Raw genomic sequence first — 18,898 nt, 5'->3', positions numbered from 1 at the left:
CGGCGCCGAAGCCCAGCGCCGCTGCCTGGGTTCGGTTACATAACCGGCCGGCTGCACCCCCGCTCGCTTTCCTGCGCCGCCCCCCAAAGTTGGCAGCCCTTGTTTTTGGCCCTGTCCCGAGGTTGTCCGTTGAGATTATGTAACTGAACAATGGGCCTCGTCTGGAACTTTTTCATCTTACAAAGGGGCCGATCGGCCCGTCCAGGTGGCCGAGGATTTGCCGCCTGTTGAGTCCGGGCCGCCCCGAGCGTCAGCCTCGAGTGCGGCATCGATAACGCGGTTTGCGAGGATGCTGGAGGGTACTGGCTCGGCCACCTGACACCTCCCGAGCCATATGGTGCCTTTTAAACGCGGTGATCGGGCCTGTAATTTGGGCGGCGCAGGCAGAAGGAGTTAAAAAAAAAATTGTCCTGCGCTGATCGTGTCGTGTCGTGTGGCGTTGATGGGGGGAAAGTCTGGGGCATGCAGGGAGACTGCGCTTGTACTTGGGAGTAAAGGCTGGCCTTCCAAGCATTTGCAGTCCTAGAAACTCATCCTTATCCGTAAGTCCAGGTAGCGCTGAAGCCTCTTTCTGGACAAGGTCTTGGCCTAGCGTTTGTTTATATCGTTGGGTTTGCAGTGCCCAGAGTTTGGCCGACCTCCGTGCGATTAGGAACATCCTACTGTTGATAAGGTATCTTAAAGAAGGAGGTGTTCAGCACCTGTGTTTTGAATGGCCTTCCAGTACTCTGCAGATTACCACTTATAAAACTGCGGATTTTAAAGCTGATACTTCCAGAGATTAAGACAAGCCTCGCATTTGTAAGATTAATATGGAAAATGCACCTTTTAAAGTGAGTTTGTTTTGTTTTCAATGTACCGTTTGTCATCAGCCTCAGGAATATGTGTGCTTTTGAGCTTTACGGTTTATTGGCCGACTTGCTCAAGGCAAAATCCCACTGGAAGTGAGGGGAGGAGTCCAGTGAAGGTGGTTATCCAAGCCCCATTTAGATGGGGGAGGGGAGCTTTTATGAGGCTCTCGGACTGCTTTCTATTTTTGGATGGGTTGAAATAATTTGTTAACTTTTAGCCACTAGAATGAACTTAGTTTTAGGCAGCATTCATATTCTTTTTAGGGTTAGAGGCAGATTTTCCTTGGCTATTTTTTTCCAGAAAAGGTAGTTAATACCCCGCTTCAGTCTTCCTAAATTAGCCACAATTTATTTTGCTCGAACTCTAACAAAGGCTTGTGTGTCGCTTTGACCTACGCATTCAGCCATACGAATAAGGCTTGTTGAAGGTTAGGTTGAGAAGGCTGAGGATAGGACTTAGATCCTAAAAATTGTATTTGTATTTTTCCTTCCCTAGAGTTTGCTCTCCAAAGCTCGAGGAATTGATTCCAGCTCTGTGAAGCTCCGGGGTAGTTCTCTCTTCATGGATACAGAAAAATCAGGAAAAAGGGAATTTGATGTGCGACAGACTCCTCAAGTGAATATTAATCCTTTTACTCCGGATTCTTTGTTGCTTCATTCCTCAGGACAGTGTCGTCGTAGAAAGAGAACATATTGGAATGAGTAAGTCGTTTATTTAACAATTTGGTTATCCAAATAACCTAAGATTGGTTTGGTATACTTATCAAAATTTAGTTTCTCTTAAATGGCGTGGATGTATCTGTCAGATATATTGATAGAAAAATACATATTTTTTCAGTTCCTTTGGTGAAGACATGGAAGCCAGTGATTATGAGCTTGAAGATGAAACAAGACCTGCTAAGGTAAATAGCTTTTTATTTTTTTTTGAAATTTACCTTTCTACCACTTAAAGTATGCTATGAATATGTTAAATAAGCATTTATACATAAGGTAGAATGGTCTTTAAATTTCACACATAGCCCTATCACCATAGCAAAAAATAATTGTTTTCGTATATTTGTATTACATATATGGAAACACTTTTTATTACAGAGAATTACAATTACTGAAAGCAATATGAAGTCCCGGTATACAACAGAATTTCATGAGCTAGAGAAAATTGGCTCTGGAGAATTTGGTTCTGTATTTAAGTGTGTGAAGAGGCTGGATGGATGCATTTATGCCATTAAGCGATCAAAAAAGCCATTGGCCGGCTCTGTTGATGAGTATGTATTAAACATTTTGTCTTTTGCTCTTTTGTCCCCTATGGTGTTACTAACATTAAGGTTTCAGCTGATCAAACACTGAATTCCATCTCTAACTTTGAGAAGTTGTAATGATTTAATCAGGTCTTTTTCACTTAGTACCATCAGTTCTTATTGGACTTGTTGAATAATATGAGTAGTGTGATTTGGAACCTAACTTAAATTTCTTATTTCTAGTCAGCATCCATGAATTCACAGTAAAATGGAGTTTATTCTTACCTGAGTCCTAGGGCAAGCAACATTTCTTCTTTCTGATAAATCTTTAGTGGAATCTGCCTTTGGAAAAATCTCTTACAAGTCTAAACCCCTTCTCTCTTAAGCAAGTTGCTTTTTAGCATAACAATAGATACAAAAGTTTATTGTATGAAGTTTCAGATAAATTAATTCAGTTTAAGCTTGAGTGAAAATTATTTACCATTCTATTAATCTCAAATTCTCCTAGGCAGAATGCTTTGAGAGAAGTATATGCTCATGCAGTGCTTGGACAGCATTCTCATGTAGTTCGATATTTCTCTGCGTGGGCAGAAGATGATCACATGCTTATACAGAATGAATATTGTAATGGTGAGTGATGTAATGGTTTTCTTGTGAGTTTGAGAAAATGAACACCGAGGAAGTATTTATGGTTATCTAAAATCTTGCTCTATTTCTGTCACTTTTATCTTTTATAAATTTAAAGATCAGAGGCCTAACAAATTTCAAGTACAAGATTAAAAACCTTGTCCCTTCTGAAGCACCTAGTACATACCCAGTAGTAGAACTTTGCGTACTATTTATGTGCTTATCACTCCAACTGAACTTTTTGAGAAGACAATGGCCTCGCCACATATACTTTGGTGTCCTTAGTACCTAGCATAGTGTGTGGGGCATGTAGTATTATGAAATGTTATGTTGAATAGATTCTTCTGTGTCTAGTCTTTTATTTCCTTTTCGTGTGGTGTGGTGCTAAAACTGATGTTTGTTAGTCAGTGAGTCTCCATTGATCTAAATTCAGCTGTTTCTTTAAGCGTTCTGTAGTCCTGCCCTACTCCCATGTGTCCAACCTAGTCTACCACTAGAATCCACTAACACTTTTATTATGTTACATTATTTTAGTTCTCTAGCTTGTCTTCTCTGCCTTCTCTCCCCCAAGGATGAAACAAACAGGCATGTATGGATGCAACTTTGGATGTCTCTGTATAGCTTTCAGTTTCAGTAAGTCCTTCAAGGGCCGACTTACGTCTGTCCTTTTCTATTAAAAATCTTTACCAAAGTCTTGGTCAGAATTCTGGTTCTTATGGACGTCTGTCATTATTATACACCAAATCTTTTATAGATTATTTCTCAACATTTTGTAGTTATAAGCATGATGATTGGGTTTTCATACTCAAGTGTGAAATGTGCCTCCCTCTAACCTTGTTACAACATCAGCACATTACCAGTCTGAAATGAAAAATATCTATAGATTCTGTTTCTGTATATCTTTTGTGAATATAGAGAATTTAGAGTTTAGTGAACAGTTGAGAGGAGATAACAAAGATTTATTTTTGTTGATTCTTTTTATTCCTTAAATAAACAAGACCAGTTATCTCATAACTTGTAAATAAATAAGTGGTGTAGGTATGGATTCAGGTCCCCCATATTTAAAAACAGTGAACAAAACAGAAGTAAAAGATCCATTTTTCAAACCTGATTCCTCGTTAAGTTATTTAATAAAGTTCTCCACACTTGAAAGAACTTGAGTGTCTAGTATACAGCATTGCTGCTAGTTTTTTTCACACAGCTCTTGAGATGTTTCTATTCATACCATCAAAATATTTATGTAACTATCACAACCTTATGGATTATTCTATTTCTTAACCTTTATTTTTCAGATATTGCATTTGACCTAGAACAACTTGACCATAATGTCATGTCCATTCCATATTTGCTAGACACCATCTCTTTTCAGTTTCCTTTTTTCTCTTTCTCACCTTGTTGATGTGAATAGTTCTCTTAACAGAATAGTTCATTAGTAGTCCAGGAATGGCAAATATGTAGCAACCTACCAGTACATGGTTGTGTAAATCAGATGATTTTGAGAAAACTTACTTGAGCCTGGGAGATAGGGAAGAGTGACTAGTCTTGCTGTCCTCTCAGATTACAAAAACCTTGACCTGTAATAATGTTAGATTATAAATAATCTATCGAAAATAAGTTTTTATTTAATTTATTATTTTGTTTTGAGACAGAGCCTTGCTCTGTCACCTAGGCTGGAGTGCAGAGCAAGCTCTGCTCACTGCAACCTCACCTCTGGGGTTCAAGTGATTCTCCCATCTCAGCCTCCCGAGTAGCTGGGATTACAGACACGTGCCACCATGCCCAGCTAATTTTTGTATTTTTAGTAGAGACCGGGTTTCAACATGTTGATCAGGCTAGTCTTGAACCCTGACCTCGTGATCCGCCTGCCTCAGCCTCTTAAAGCAATATAAGACTCTTGAAGAAAATAAGTAGTCCTGCGTGAAACAGGACTGCCTCTTTGTGTGGCTATTTGTCCTAGTTAGATAAAAGAAAATAAGACTATCTGAATGCATTTGTGATCTCTTCCTTTTGTTTCCTGTGTCCACCATTCCTCTTTCCACATGAAGCTTTGAATATACTAATAGGGCTCATCTTCACATCTTTTCCACAGTTTCACAGGAAAATGATTCTGTTATTTGTACATGAGTAACTGATTCCCTTTATTGCGATTTAATTTCCTTATTATCTTATTCACTTACATTATAAGCCTTTTATCTTGGTTTGGTGATAGATTGGAATTAGCCTGTATAAACAAGTGTAGAAAAATGTTGATGGATAGGGAAAGAGAACCTGAAATGTCAGACCCTGTTTTACTCTCGTCACCTTTCTTGCCCTTCTAGCAATAAAAGAAGAAATTGGCACAGCTAAGGTTGCTGAATCTGCTAAAAAAAGAATTAGCCATATTCTTTCTAGCAAATTTGATCTAGGACTTTGCCTGTCTTGGCTGACAGTGTTATTGGTTTGCTCTCTTCTAGAGCACTCTTTTCCCCCCCTCAGTTCAAGATTTGTACAAGTAAGGAGAACATACTCAAGACTAAGATACCGAGATGGTAATTTATTTTTATTTTAAAAACACGTTTGACATTATATTATTCAGTCTTATTTAAATTGTAGGACCTCCTTTTCTGACTAATACATCATTGACCTTCCTAATTTTATTACCCAGATCTGATTTTTTTATTCCTAAGACTTAAACAGAAGATGTTTAAAACAATTCCTCATTGCCTTTGAGATAAAATATAAACTTTAAAAGTTTGAAAAAATATAAACAAATTAACTGATTGATTTAACTAATTCTATAAAAGCAGGTTATAGTCTCATTCACAGTAAGAGTAGTATAAATTAATAAATTAAAACTATACTAAAATACTGACTTTTTACCTATAACATTTATAGACTTGTCAAGGGTATAGGGAAACAGGTATTCTCATGCATTGACAATGGGCATATATATTGGTACAGCCTTCTCGATGGAGAAATGTGTATGGGTAAAACACACAATCTCCATATATTACAAACGTGCATACCCTTTAACCCAGCAATTTGGCTTCTAGGTGATATACTAAATGTATGTGAAATGACCAATGTACAAGGTTATTTATTAGGCCATAGTATGTAATAGCAAAGACTTGGAAATAATTTTAAAATGTCCATCAAATGGGGGACTGATAAATGCATTTCTTTTTTTTTTTTTTTTTGAGACTGAGTCTCACTCTGTCACCCATGCTGGAGTGCAGTGGCCTGATAGCAGCTTACTGCAACCTCCACCTCCCAGGTTCAAGCATTTCTCCTACCTTAGCCTTCTGAGTAGCTGGGATTACAGGTGCGCGCCGCTGCGCCCGACTAATTTTTGTATTTTTATTAGAGACGGGGTTTTGCCATGTTGGCGTGGATGGTCATGACCTCTTGATCATGACTTGTGATCGAACTCCTGACCTTGTGATCCGCCTGCCTCAGCCTCACAGAGTGCTGGGATTACAGGTGTGAGCCACCGTGCCCAGCTGATAAATGCATTTCTATTCAATTATACAATGGAATTCTATAGAGACAAGAAGAAATGGGTTGTCTTTGTATATTGGTATAGAAGGATCTTTAAGATAATAAACATATGCCGTTATTTATGCAAAAAGTTGAAAAGAATACATAGACCTGAGCTGGGTGTGGTGGCAATGCCTGTAGTCCCAGCTGCTTGGGAGTCTGAAGCAGGGAATTTGAATTTGGGTTTGGGAATTCTAGGCTGTAGTGCGCTATGCCGATCTAAGTTGAGCATCAGTATGGTGGCCTCTGTGGAGTGGGTCACCACCAGGTTGCCTAAAGAGGAGTAAACTGGCTTAGGTCGGAAACAGCACAAGTCAAAACTCCTGTGCTGATAAGTAGTGGGATCAAGCCTGTGAATAGCCACGCATTCCAGCTGGGCAACATAAATAGACTCTGTCTCTTATAAATTAAAACAAAAAAACAAAAAACCCTGATAATACTGGTTTACTCTGGGAAAGAAACAGGTGGGTTGCTGAGGTGTATGATTGAGAGAGAGACTTTACATTTTATTTTGTACCCATGCAGATGTATTACCTATTGAAAAAATAAAATTTTGATTTCACAAGCAGGTTGAAGGGAGAAGGTCCTATAAAATAACACTTTCTTGGTTGAGATTGGTTGGTTGAGACTCATTCAGTAAAGATGGAAGAAAGAAAATATTTCAGAAAGAAGAAAATGCTGATATTTTCTATTTTTGTCAGGTGGAAGTTTAGCTGATGCTATAAGTGAAAACTACAGAATCATGAGTTACTTTAAAGAAGCAGAGTTGAAGGATCTCCTTTTACAAGTTGGCCGAGGCTTGAGGTATATTCATTCAATGTCTTTGGTTCACATGGATATAAAACCTAGTAAGTATTGCAGATCTTCTGACCTGTGTTCTTTGGGGTTATAGAGAACAAATTACTTCATTATGACAACATTGAAAAAATATGTATCTTATGTTTTCTCATTGTTAGTTTTAAAAGGCCTTGGATCCACTTACCAATATTGTTTTATGATTTCTGTTTATCTCTTCCCTTGTTAACCCCCAAAATTTGAGATGATAAACTTTTTTGGCCTCCAGGCCGGAATGCAGTGGCACCATCTCCACTCACTGCAACCTCCCCATCCAATGCTCAAGCAGTCATCCCACCTCAGTCTTCCGAGTAGCCGTGCTACAGCCATGTGCCACCATGCCCAGCTAATTCTTTGTATTTTTAGTAGAGACGGGGGTTTCACCATGTTGGCTAGGCTGGTCTCAAACTCCTGACCTCGTGATTTGCCCACCGTGGCCTCCCAAAGTGCTAAGATTACAGGCGTAAGCCACTGTGCCTGGCATGTGTTTTATTTTCAAAAGAGAAAAATATCTTTGGACTTAAGGCAGTAAATGTGAATTCTTAAGGAATAGCTGTATTCATATAAAGTGTTAGACAAATATAATAGACCTTTATACGGTATAAAAGTTGAAAATATGAAGGGATGTGAAGTTTAAAAATCTTCAGATTTAGGCCAGGCACAGTGACTGACACCTGTAATCCCAGCACTCTGGGAGGCCGAGGTAGGTGGATCACGAGGCGGGAGTTCGAGACCAGCCTGGACAATGTGGTGAAACCCCGTCTCTACTAAAATTACAAAAATTAGCCGGGTGTGGTGGTACGTGCCTATAGTCCCAATTACTCGGGAGGCTGAGGCAGAAGAATCGCTTGAACCCAGGAGGCGGAGGTTGCATTGAGCAGAGATCGCACCATTGCACTCCAGCCTAGGCGACAAAGCGAGACTCTGTCTCAAAAAAAAAATTGGCCTGCATGGTGGCTCACACCTGTAATCCCAGCACTTTGGAAGGCCGAGGCAGGCGGATTGCCTAAGCTCAGGAGTTCGCCACCAGTGTGGACAACACAGTGAAACCCCATCTCTACTAAAATACAAAAAATTAGCTGGGCATGGTGGCAGGTGCCTGTAGTCCCAGCTACTCTAGAGGCTGAGGCAGGAGAATTGCTTGAACCCGGAAGGCAGAAGTTGCAGTGAGCTAAGATCACACCACTGCACTCCAGCCTGGGCGACAGAGCGAGACTGTCTCAAAAAAAAAAAAAAAAGAAAAACTTCAAATTTACAAATACCATCATAAAATAAGTTGTCCTATGAAGAAAGTAAAACTGTATAGATGACTCCAGTAAATGTAACATAAATTTAATACTATATATTTTTGTGTATGTGTGCATGTGTATATATATATATTTTTTTTCTTTTTTCTTTTTTTTTCTTTTTTCTTTTTTTTTTAGACAGAGTCTCGCTCTGTCGCCCAGGCTGGAATGCAGTGGCGTGATCTCAGCTCACTGCAACCTCCGCCTCCCAGGTTCAAGCAATTCTTCTGCCTCAGCCTCCCTAGTAGCTGGGATTATAGGCGTGCACCACCATGCCCAGCTAATTTTTGTATTTTTAATAGAGACGGGGTTTTGTCATGCTGTCCATGCTAGTCTTGAACTTCTGACCTCAAGTGATCCACCCACCTTGGCCTCCCAAAGTGCTGGGATTACAGGTGTGAGCCACCACTCCCGGCCTTATTTTTCAAAGATAGTCTCACTCTGTTGCCCAGGCTAGAATGCAGTGGTGCAATTATAGCTCACTGCAGCTTTGAATTCCTTGGCTCGAATGAACTTCCTGCCTCAGACTCACAAGTAGTTGGGACTACAGGCGTGCACCACCATTCCCAGCTGTTTTTATTTTTTCTTTTTCTTTTTTTAGAGACAGGGTCTCACTATCTTGCCCAGGCTGCTCTCAAATTCTAAGTCTTAGGCAATCCTTCTGCCTCAGCCTCTCAAAGCACTGGGATTACAGTCTTGAGCCACCATAACTGGCCAATACTATACTGATAAAACTATTAAAATCTGCCACTAAAAGCTCATGTTAGTCATGATCTTACCTGAATTTGAAGAAAAAGGTAATGTGTATACAGTAGGAAATAGTGAATCACAAAGCCATATTGCAAGGTAGATGCCGTATGGTCAGCCAGACTCACTGGCTAAATGACTCATTCTGCTCACACCAGCCTTATAGCACTACATTAAAATTTGGGCTTTCACAGAATTTCACAAATTACTGATATTACCTTTTTTGCTGAAGAGTAATGTGCAGAAGACAAGGGCCTCATCCAGTTTTAAGTGTTTAGGATCAGTGATAGGCTGGAAAATATATTCCCAGAGGCCCAGAGTGGTGGCTCATGCCTGTAATCCCAGCACTTTGGGAGGCTGAGGCTGGAGGATCACTTGAGGCCAGGAGTTTGATCAGCCTGGCCAACATAGCGAAACCCCATCTCTACTAAAAATATCAAAGTTAGCTAGATGTGGTGGCATGTGCCTGTGGTCCCAGCTACTCAGGAGGTTGAAGCATGAGAATTGCTTGAACCTTGTTGCAGTGAGCCAAGATCATGCCACTGCACTCCAGCATGGGCAACAGAGCAAGACTGTCTCAAAAAAAAAAAAATTCCCAGCAAATATAACCCTGGTCTCTATCCCCTGAGATGCTTATTCCATGGGTTTGGGCTAGAACTTGAGAATCGGCATTTTAAAGAGTATTCTGGATGATTTTGGAATATGATCTTGTTTATGAACTCTGGCTTTATTATTAATTGTTAGTTTGGCTTACATAATTAACTGTTTGACAGGTAATATTTTCATATCTCGAACCTCAATCCCAAATGCTGCCTCTGAAGAAGGAGATGAAGATGATTGGGCATCCAACAAAGTTATATTTAAAATAGGTAAGAAAGGTAACCAGATTATTACCCTAAAATAAAGAGAAGGCTGTTTTGTTTTTGCTCTTCACTGTATTTTTTTCAATACTTCCAGGTGATCTTGGACATGTAACAAGGATCTCCAGTCCACAAGTTGAAGAGGGTGATAGTCGTTTTCTTGCAAATGAAGTTTTACAGGAGGTAATTTTTCTTCTCCCTTAATCATAGTTTGCTTTGTAACACTTAGCAGTTGATAGAATAATATAAATTCAGATATACTAAACTTTTAAGTTTAACTAATAGAAGGGAAATACAATCGAAACCATCATCTGAGGGCATTTAATTAGCAAAAAGTCATGAAGGTGAAGATTTATAATGGAGTTGTGGTAAAAAATATGTTCTCATACACCACTGGTGGAACCTTAAAATGGCATATCCTTTTTGGAAATCAGAGTATTAGTATTGCATTAATATTTAAAAATCATGTACCCATTGACTCATAATTTTTACTTCTAGGAGTTTTTCCTATGGACATATTCATATACAAACACAAGTTGAGAACAATGTAAATAAGTGTTTACCAATAAGAGAATGATTAAGTAAATTATAGCACATAGTTTTTAGTATGGCATATAGTTTCAAAAGAGTGTGACAAAGTATTTCTTGATAAAAATTTTGAATGAAAATAGAATAAGTAGAAAAATTTAAAGTGTAATTGTCTGATCCCATTGTTCTTTGTAAATATGTGTGTATATATATGTTTGATTTATCACGTATATGTGTATTTGTAACTTGTCAGTGTGTTTCTACGTGTTTTGTGTTTGCATATGAATCCCTAGAGGTAGGGGGGTTTCTTTTGAGAGTTGAATTGAGCTGTTGATAAAGAAGAGGCGTTTACTTTATATATGTGTGTGCATTTTCCCCCTAAGAGTGTATATTACTTTGTAATTTAAAAAATAAACCTCCCCAAATTTAGCAGTTTATTCTCTGAATAGGTCCCAAACTTAAATGTGATATTAGACATTTTGATTAAGTCTTATTTTTCACCTAAGTCATCTTTGAGGTGTAATCTTGTTTTATTTTGACCATGTTTACATTCCTTAAAAAAATTGTTTTAATTTTACAGAATTACACCCATCTACCAAAAGCAGATATTTTTGCGCTTGCCCTCACAGTGGTATGTGCTGCTGGTGCTGAACCTCTTCCTAGAAATGGAGATCAATGGCATGAAATCAGACAGGGTAGATTACCTCGGATACCGCAAGTGCTTTCCCAAGAATTTACAGAGTTGCTAAAAGTGAGCATTTTATATATGAGGCCCTTTATTGACATGGTTCTATGTTTTATTAAATGCATGTCTGTACGTTAATTTTACTTTTCTTTTTAAGGTTATGATTCATCCAGACCCAGAGAGAAGACCTTCAGCAATGGCACTGGTAAAGCATTCAGTATTGCTGTCCGCTTCTAGAAAGAGTGCAGAACAATTACGAATAGAATTGAATGCTGAAAAATTCAAAAACTCACTTTTACAAAAGTAAGTGAGGGTTTTATGTTTTCTTTTTACTTTTTCATTCGTTTTGATTCTCAAATTTTAATGAGAGATGATTTAAGCTTTCTGTCAACCAAGGGTGTGGTGGTTTTTTGTGTTTTTTGTTTTTTGAGACAGGATCTCACTTTGCCAGGCTGAAGTGCACTGGTGCTATCATGAGTCATTGCAACCTCCACCTCCTGGGCTCAAGCTGTCTTCCTATCTCAGCCTCCTGAGTAGCTGAGCCACAGATGCGTGCCACAACACCCAGCTAATTTTTATATTTTTGTAGAGATGGGGTTTTGCCATGTTGCCCAGGCTGGTCTTGAACTCCTTGGGCTCAAGCCATCCACCTGCCTTGGCCTCCCAAAGTGCTGAGATTATAGGAGTGAGCCACCTTACCCGGCTCCAGTAGTTCTATATGTTGTTATACAGTGAAAGCCTGGGGACTTCTGCCATAAATTAGTATTTGACCTATTAAATTTGTGTTGTTTCTAAACTTTAAAATTATGAACTTTAAAAATGTTGAGACTAACATATATTTGCAAGTGGTGATAGTCCCCAAGCCATAAATGGTAGTAAAAGCTAAGTGAGCCTATACCAATGTTTTCTTCCCAGATTGTCACCAAAAATTAATATTGTCCTTGAAACATTCTATTATTTTATGAAAGGATGAAATTAATGTCAATTTGGTTAGTAGATGATTCTTATACATATGTTTTTAATTTCTGGCTAAATCTTTTTATCCTGAATGAAGATTCTCATATTTGACTTCATGACTGGATATTTTCGAAAAACTGGTTGCAATGGTAAAGGTTATTAAAAAGAGAATATTAGAGAATATTAAGTTACCACAGATCACATTTCTAATTTTTTGATTTATTGCAACCATTTTGCTTTTAACCTAATAAAACTGACTTGAAAAGGTTATGTTAAGTATTAAGATTTAATATTTCAATTTTAAAAAGTGGGCCGGGCGCGGTGGCTCAAGCCTGTAATCCCAGCACTTTGGGAGGCCGAGACGGGCGGATTACGAGGTCAGGAGATCGAGACCATCCTGGCTAACACGGTGAAACCCCGTCTCTACTAAAAAAATATTAAAAATTAGGCGGGCACCTGTAGTCCCAGCTACTCTGGAGGCTGAGGCAGCGTAAACCTGGGAGGCGGAGCTTGCAGTGAGCTGAGATCCAGCCACTGCACTCCAGCCCGGGCAACAGAGCAAGTCTCCGTCTCAAAAAAAAATTCAAAAAGTGTATATTAAGAGGTTTACTTGCCGCTAGTTTGATATCCATCATAGTTCATACAAATAGGAAATAAAGTGTTCCTTTCATCTCTGTTATGTAAGGATAGATTCGCAATATAAATTGGAGTTTTTGAAATTATTGCTTATTTTTAATTTTTTTTTTACTGGGGATAGGTTTGTCTGGAAATTATTTATTATTTATTTATTTAAAAAGATGGGGTCTCGCTCTGTCACCCAGGCTGGAGTGCAGTGGCACTATCGTAGCTCACTGCAGCCTCAAACTCCTGGACTCAAGCAATCTTCCAACCTCAGCTTCCCGAGTAGCTGAGACTATAGGCGTGAGTCACCACATCCAGCTCAAATTATTTTATAAGAACCAAAGTCATTACTAGCATCTTTACTACTTGTTTTCAAGTATATGTGATATTTTAATTCAAAAAGCACAAAATGGCCGGGCGCGGTGGCTCAAGCCTGTAATCCCAGCACTTTGGGAGGCCGAGACGGGCGGATCACGAGGTCAGGAGATCGAGACCATCCTGGCTAACACGGTGAAACCCCGTCTCTATTAAGAAATACAAAAAACTAGCCGGGCGAGGTGGCGGGCGCCTGTAGTCCCAGCTACTCGGGAGGCTGAGGCCGGAGAATGGCGTGAACCCGGGAGGCGGAGCTTGCAGTGAGCTGAGATCTGGCCACTGCACTCCAGCCTGGAAAAAAAAAAAAAAAAAAAAAAGCACAAAATAATTTCATAAATTTAAGTTGTTTTGATAGAAGCTTCAGTTTCATGTTTTATTTTTCAATTATGTCTTAGAATAATGATGGCATGCAAATATCTCCCAATCGACAATATAGTTTGTGTTTAGTTTTTTAGGGTCTCTTCCTAAGAGTAATACCTTGTTTTCTATTTTTATGTCAGAGAACTCAAGAAAGCACAGATGGCAAAAGCTGCAGCTGAGGAAAGAGCACTCTTCACTGACCGGATGGCCACTAGGTCCACCACCCAGAGTAATAGAACATCTCGACTTATTGGAAAGAAAATGAACCGCTCTGTCAGCCTTACTATATACTGAGCTACTCATTTCCCACCTCCCCCTGAACACTGTGACAAGAGGAAGCTAGGTTGAAATCACTGATAGAATCCAGTTTGCAATTACTTTCTCGATTGGTGTCAGTAGTTTTACTGATTAGGACTTTTATTGTGAATTACAGTTGAAAGCTGTATTTTGACCATTGCTATGTCAGGCTTTCATCTAATCTTACCAGTCTGTCTTCTGTAGGATGTGTCACTGTTGGATGTTACACCAGCCTTTCCAGGGTTAACCACTGTGGTGGTGTGCTGCTTATAGTTTGCTGTTGCATTGTAATAAAAGGTGTCTTTCCCTGTAGTGACCTGTAAAAAGTACTGAAGGGCTTTGTTACAGACATACTCTCCCTTTGAAAAGGGACATGCTAAAAGACTCGTTACTACTCAGCCTTCAGTGTACCTTTGTGTCCATCTTGTATTTTTTTAAATTGTGAATTAGACTTGTATATCCCACTGGGAGCACTTTGTAGGCATTGCATGAACCATGGGATGATGATTCTGTGGAAGTATTGCCTTGTGAATTTGCTGCTATTTTAGTTTTGTCTTTGCTGTAAACTTGTAGCATTAAACAATCATTGTTGTTAATAGGTCTTCTTTTTGAAACAATTATGTGAAATGTATAGCTGCTTTTGATGAAAAGCAGCTATTTGCCTTTTTTTTTTCCTTTGAACTTTGAAGCTAGTGCATTGGAAAAATGCACCCTTTCCCCCCTTTGGAATGCTGTATTAATGTAGTATAATAATTACTGGTTTTGTAACTTGTTCTGGTAATGTCCTTCCCTGACTCTTTTAAAATGTCTCCCCTCAAGTTTTGTACTTGATTGTATTATTAGTCTGTTTTTAAATGTTTTGCCCGGTTTCTCTTCAATATTTGTGTATATAAACTGATCTTCGTGATATTGTATATAGCTGTTTGAAATGCCAGAATGACTTCTGACATTCCAAGTTTTTCACAAAATATATTTTATCTGTGATTAGCCATTTGACTAATAATACTGGCTAACAGATGTTGAAAAAAATTGTCTATTGTTTGTTTTCTCATTAATTTTGGTCTAAAACATGTTTGCACTTGTCTTTGACTTGTGTTTTATTAACATTGATTGGCATATTAAAAGTCACTCTGAGCTTACCTTAATTGTCTAAATCCTTGTGATGCCTGTTTTCTAATATTTTATCTCTATTATCACTATACTATAAAATGTATAGTGTGTATAATGTACTATTATAAAAGCAGAGGGCACATTTTGATTGAATATGGAATTTTGTGGTGGGCTTTAGAACAAAGCTACATTTTGCCATTGAAAAATTTACCCATCAACTTTGAATATATTTTGTCATAAATGTTCAGTATTTTTATATCATATTGCATGTTATGCATGTGACTTGCTAGAAATGTAGCATGATGTAATTTAAAATATCTTCAGATTATTAAGTAATACGATTCACGGAAGAAAACTTTGGGGAGGTTTTGTTTTTGTTTTTGAGACAGCGTCTCACTGTATTACCTAGGCTGGAGTGCAGTGGCATGATCTCTGCTCACTGCAACCTCCACCTCCTGGGATCAAGCGATTCTCCTGCCTCAGCCTCCCGAGTAGCTGGGACTACAGGCACGCACCACCACACCCAGCTAATTTTTTGTATTTTTATTAGAGACGGAGTTTCACCATGTTGGCCAGGCTGTTCTCGAACTCCTGACCTCAGGTTATCTGCCTGCTTTGGCCTCCCAAAGTGCTGGGATTATAGGTGCCTGGCCCCTAAAGTGGGGAGGGTTTTAATTCTCACTAAACTAGGCTGGGTTTTAAGATTTGAGGCGAGGTGTCTTGGCTCATGCCTGTAATACCCACCACTTTGGGAGGCCAAGGCAGGAGGATTGCTTGGGGCCAAGAGTTCGAGACCAACCTGGGCAACACAGTGAGACCCTATCTCTACAAAAAAACAAAAGAATTGAGTGCAAATTGAACTGATAGTGTTATTTCTATGGTATCTTTTTCTGATGTTGATTAGAATCAGAGATGGGGACTCATTGTTGCTTAGGCTGGTCTTGAGCCCCTGAGCCCAAGAGATCCTCCTGCCTCTGGAGTAACTGGGACTATGAGTGTGTGTAATCATGCCCAACCTCTGCCATAAATACTTCTAACAAACTTGATTATATTAGCTTTCTAGTCTATGGTATCTTAAAATTTAGAGGTGTGAGATGAATTGGTGCAGACAGAAGAATTAGATATAAAAGCTGGTGAGTATGTGTGATAAGACCTAAAAAGCTACAGGAACTGGAGCATGCAACTCACACCTTTTAGTAGCTACTGATGACAAAGCTATAAAAAGATCACGATAATTGGGCTGGGTGCTGTGGCTTGCACCTATAAAATAAGCTACGATGCTGCCATTGCATTCCAGCCTGGGTTACAGAGTGAGAACCTGTGTCCTAAAATATATATAATTGGTGTTAATTTATGATCATTTTAAGTCACTAAGGTGTATTTTTCCAGTGCACTAGCTTCAAAGAAACATTCAGGTGTTTTTCATCAATATTTGCAGTAAAATTTTCACATAAGAATATTGGATTAAGAAGGAAAACTGATATTTGGTGTTCAAAGAGGGAATTCTTAGGCCATCTAAAAGCTGATATGAGAGTTAGACTCATATTTAACCTAAAGGTACTTTTGTTGAGTGCTATGTGTTGACTATATAGTAGACCAAAGACCAGTAAGAATTAGTTTTTGCCCACTAGGATATCAGGAAAAAATAGAGGAGACTTTTGTAAATATATAATGACAATAAAATGTAATAAATGCTAATGCTGGAGGGATTGTGCAAGGTAGAATGAAGGTTCGAAAGACTATACATATCTTATGAAGATACTGGTGGTAGATTGGAGAATAGATCCAGGGAATTATGTTCAGACTAGTTTCAAGATTATTGTATAGTAATGACTATACAAGAAAGGAGGGCCTGAACTAGGACCTTGCTGTGGATAGAAAATAAGTGGATAGGGATTTTCTTTGAACAGTTTGAAACTTTGAATAGTTTTTGTTTGTTGCTAAGATTGAAGCATTGAAGGTTTTTTCAGAACACTTAACTAAAATGCAGGGGTATGTTACTGTTTGAGACAGGTATTCGCCATCGATAAAACTTTTCTTTTTTGGAAAGCTGACTTTGGTAAGGTAGAAAATTTTTAAGTATTGACTATGCAGTTGGGTAGGAGGTATTACATATTGTGATTGACTGCAAATTGAAACTGTTGCCTTAACTTTATCCTGCCAAGAATACAAGAGCAGTAGGCTTTAATTAATGAACTAATGTATTTTGAAGAGTCCATTATTAAGCTTTGATTTTCACTCCACTTTGTTCTGGAAGTCAAGAAACTATGGTATTTTTTTGAGGCCAGGCACAGTGGCTCAAGCCTGTAATCCCAGCACTTTGGGAAGCCAAGGTGGGCGGATCATGAGGTCAGGAGTTCAAGACCAGCCTGGCCAAGATGGTGAAACTCCATCTCTACTAAAACTACTAAAATTAGCCGGGTGTGGTGGCACGTGCCTGTAATCCCAGCTACTTGGGAGGCTGAGGCAGAGAATTGCTTGAACCCCGGAGGTGGAGGTTGCAGTGAGCCAAGATCATGCCACTGCACTCCAGCCTGGGCAACAGAGCGAGACTCCTTCTCAAAAAAAAAAAAAAAAAAAAAAAAAAGCAGGGCATGGTGGCTCACGCCTGTAATCCCAGCACTTTGGGAGGCTGAGGTGGGCAGATCACCTGAGTTCAGGAGTTTGAGACCAGCCTGACCCACATGGAGAAACCCTGTCTCTACTAAAATTACAAAATTAGCCGGGCATGGTGACCCATGCCTGTAATCCCAGCTACTCAGGAGACTGAGGCAGGAGAATTGCTTGAACCCAGGACGGGGAGGTTGCGGTGAGCCGAGATTGCGCCATTGCACTCCAGCCTGGGCAACGAGAGTGAAACTCCGTCTCAAGAAAAGAAACTATGGCATTTTTTAAAAAGTTCATAACAGCTAGGTTTAATGCTAACTGTCCTGGGATGCTCCAGGCTGTCTCCCAATTCTTAAGCAGCAGCATCCTGACAATAGAGTAGTTTTCCTTCTTCCCCAATCTTTACAAAGCATCTCACTGACTTTGACCAACAGAGCAAATAAGCTGTTGCATTTTTTTTTCTAAGTTGGCTTGCTACAGAATTTGTTGCATTCTTAAGGTATCTTTATTTGTGAAATTTGCAAAGGCCAATTAAAGCCTTAATACAAGGAGGATAGACCAAAAAAGAATTTTGTAAGTGTTTTGGATATCATGTAAATCTTAAGTGAAGCCTGGAACTAGGAATTTGGAGGAAACTGCCTCATTCAGTATTTTTGAAGGTATTTGTATAACTGTAAAAAGCATCACTGAAACTGACACTGCAGAGTAAGTGAATCTAGAAATTTCTCTTGCAAACTGATACTATTGCTGGACATTTCTTGGAAGCTCAGCAAAGTAGATGTTTATAAAAATGGAAGAATAAGACATCATTGAAACTGTCCCTGTCCCAACATTTAACATTCAAAAACTTTTGAGAGGCATTCATCTGAACGTCACTGAACTTTCTTTTTTCTTTGTGGCAGATGACCCTAATTTTCAATGCAAATTCAAAGGTCTCTGGAGTAAGGAAAAATATCTATGTATGCCCTAGGAAGATTCACCAGGAAAAGATGGCATGTTGTGTCCAAACTTCATTAAACTAAGAGTCAAAGAAACTTCAGCCAGTCCAGTCCATGAAGAAAAATACCTCAAAGGAACATTTACATCACAGTTCACATTGTTTAGTTTTATATGGTTAATAAACATTTTGAACAGCATATATTTGTTCTGATTTTTGACATAGTTATGGTATGAAACAGGTTTCCAGGCCTGGAATTCCAATTTATGCTTACTAATTCATTATGCCAATGGGAAATACAGTTTTTTTGTTTGTTTGTTTTGTTTTTGAGACGGAGTCTCACTCTGTTGCCCAGGCTGCAGTGCAGTGGCACAATCTTGGCTCACCACAACCTCCGTCTGCCAGGTTCAAGCGATTCTCCTGCCTCAGCCTCCCAAGTAGCTGGGACTACAGGCACCCGCC

General features: G+C 39.1%; 1 protein-coding gene across 3 annotated transcripts; it reads left to right on the top strand.

The window, feature by feature from the left end:
* The first annotated feature begins 137 nt into the window (after positions 1–137).
* WEE1 (WEE1 G2 checkpoint kinase) lies at positions 138–18,635 on the top strand. 3 transcript variants are annotated; one of them, XM_012000216.1, is made up of 12 exons: positions 144–833; positions 1,348–1,553; positions 1,690–1,753; positions 1,944–2,116; positions 2,598–2,719; positions 6,934–7,080; positions 9,873–9,968; positions 10,057–10,142; positions 11,068–11,238; positions 11,330–11,475; positions 13,626–13,714; positions 18,402–18,635. In XM_012000216.1, exons 1-12 carry the CDS (start codon positions 813–815, stop codon positions 18,467–18,469), a joined length of 1,389 nt encoding a protein of 462 aa, XP_011855606.1. In that variant the 5' UTR covers positions 144–812; the 3' UTR covers positions 18,470–18,635. The 3 variants fall into 3 exon arrangements, with proteins under 3 accessions (XP_011855607.1, XP_011855606.1, XP_011855608.1); XM_012000217.1 differs by lacking the exon at positions 18,402–18,635 and having other exon boundaries at positions 138–833; positions 13,626–14,936; XM_012000218.1 differs by lacking the exon at positions 144–833 and having other exon boundaries at positions 979–1,553.
* The last annotated feature ends 263 nt before the right edge of the window (positions 18,636–18,898 follow it).

This window comes from Mandrillus leucophaeus, unplaced genomic scaffold (genome assembly GCF_000951045.1).
Source record: "Mandrillus leucophaeus isolate KB7577 unplaced genomic scaffold, Mleu.le_1.0 Scaffold622, whole genome shotgun sequence".
NCBI lineage: Eukaryota > Metazoa > Chordata > Mammalia > Primates > Cercopithecidae > Mandrillus > Mandrillus leucophaeus.
Note: the sequence above shows the minus strand (reverse complement) of the source record. Positions and strands in the feature narration are given on the sequence as shown.

Coding starts and splice junctions, on each gene's coding strand:
- WEE1 (XM_012000216.1), top strand. CDS start 813: ATGGAAAATGCACCTTTTAAA. Junction 1,554..1,689: donor AAGAGAACATATTGGAATGA/GTAAGTCGTTTA, acceptor ATATTTTTTCAG/TTCCTTTGGTGAAGACATGG. Junction 10,143..11,067: donor CAAATGAAGTTTTACAGGAG/GTAATTTTTCTT, acceptor TTAATTTTACAG/AATTACACCCATCTACCAAA.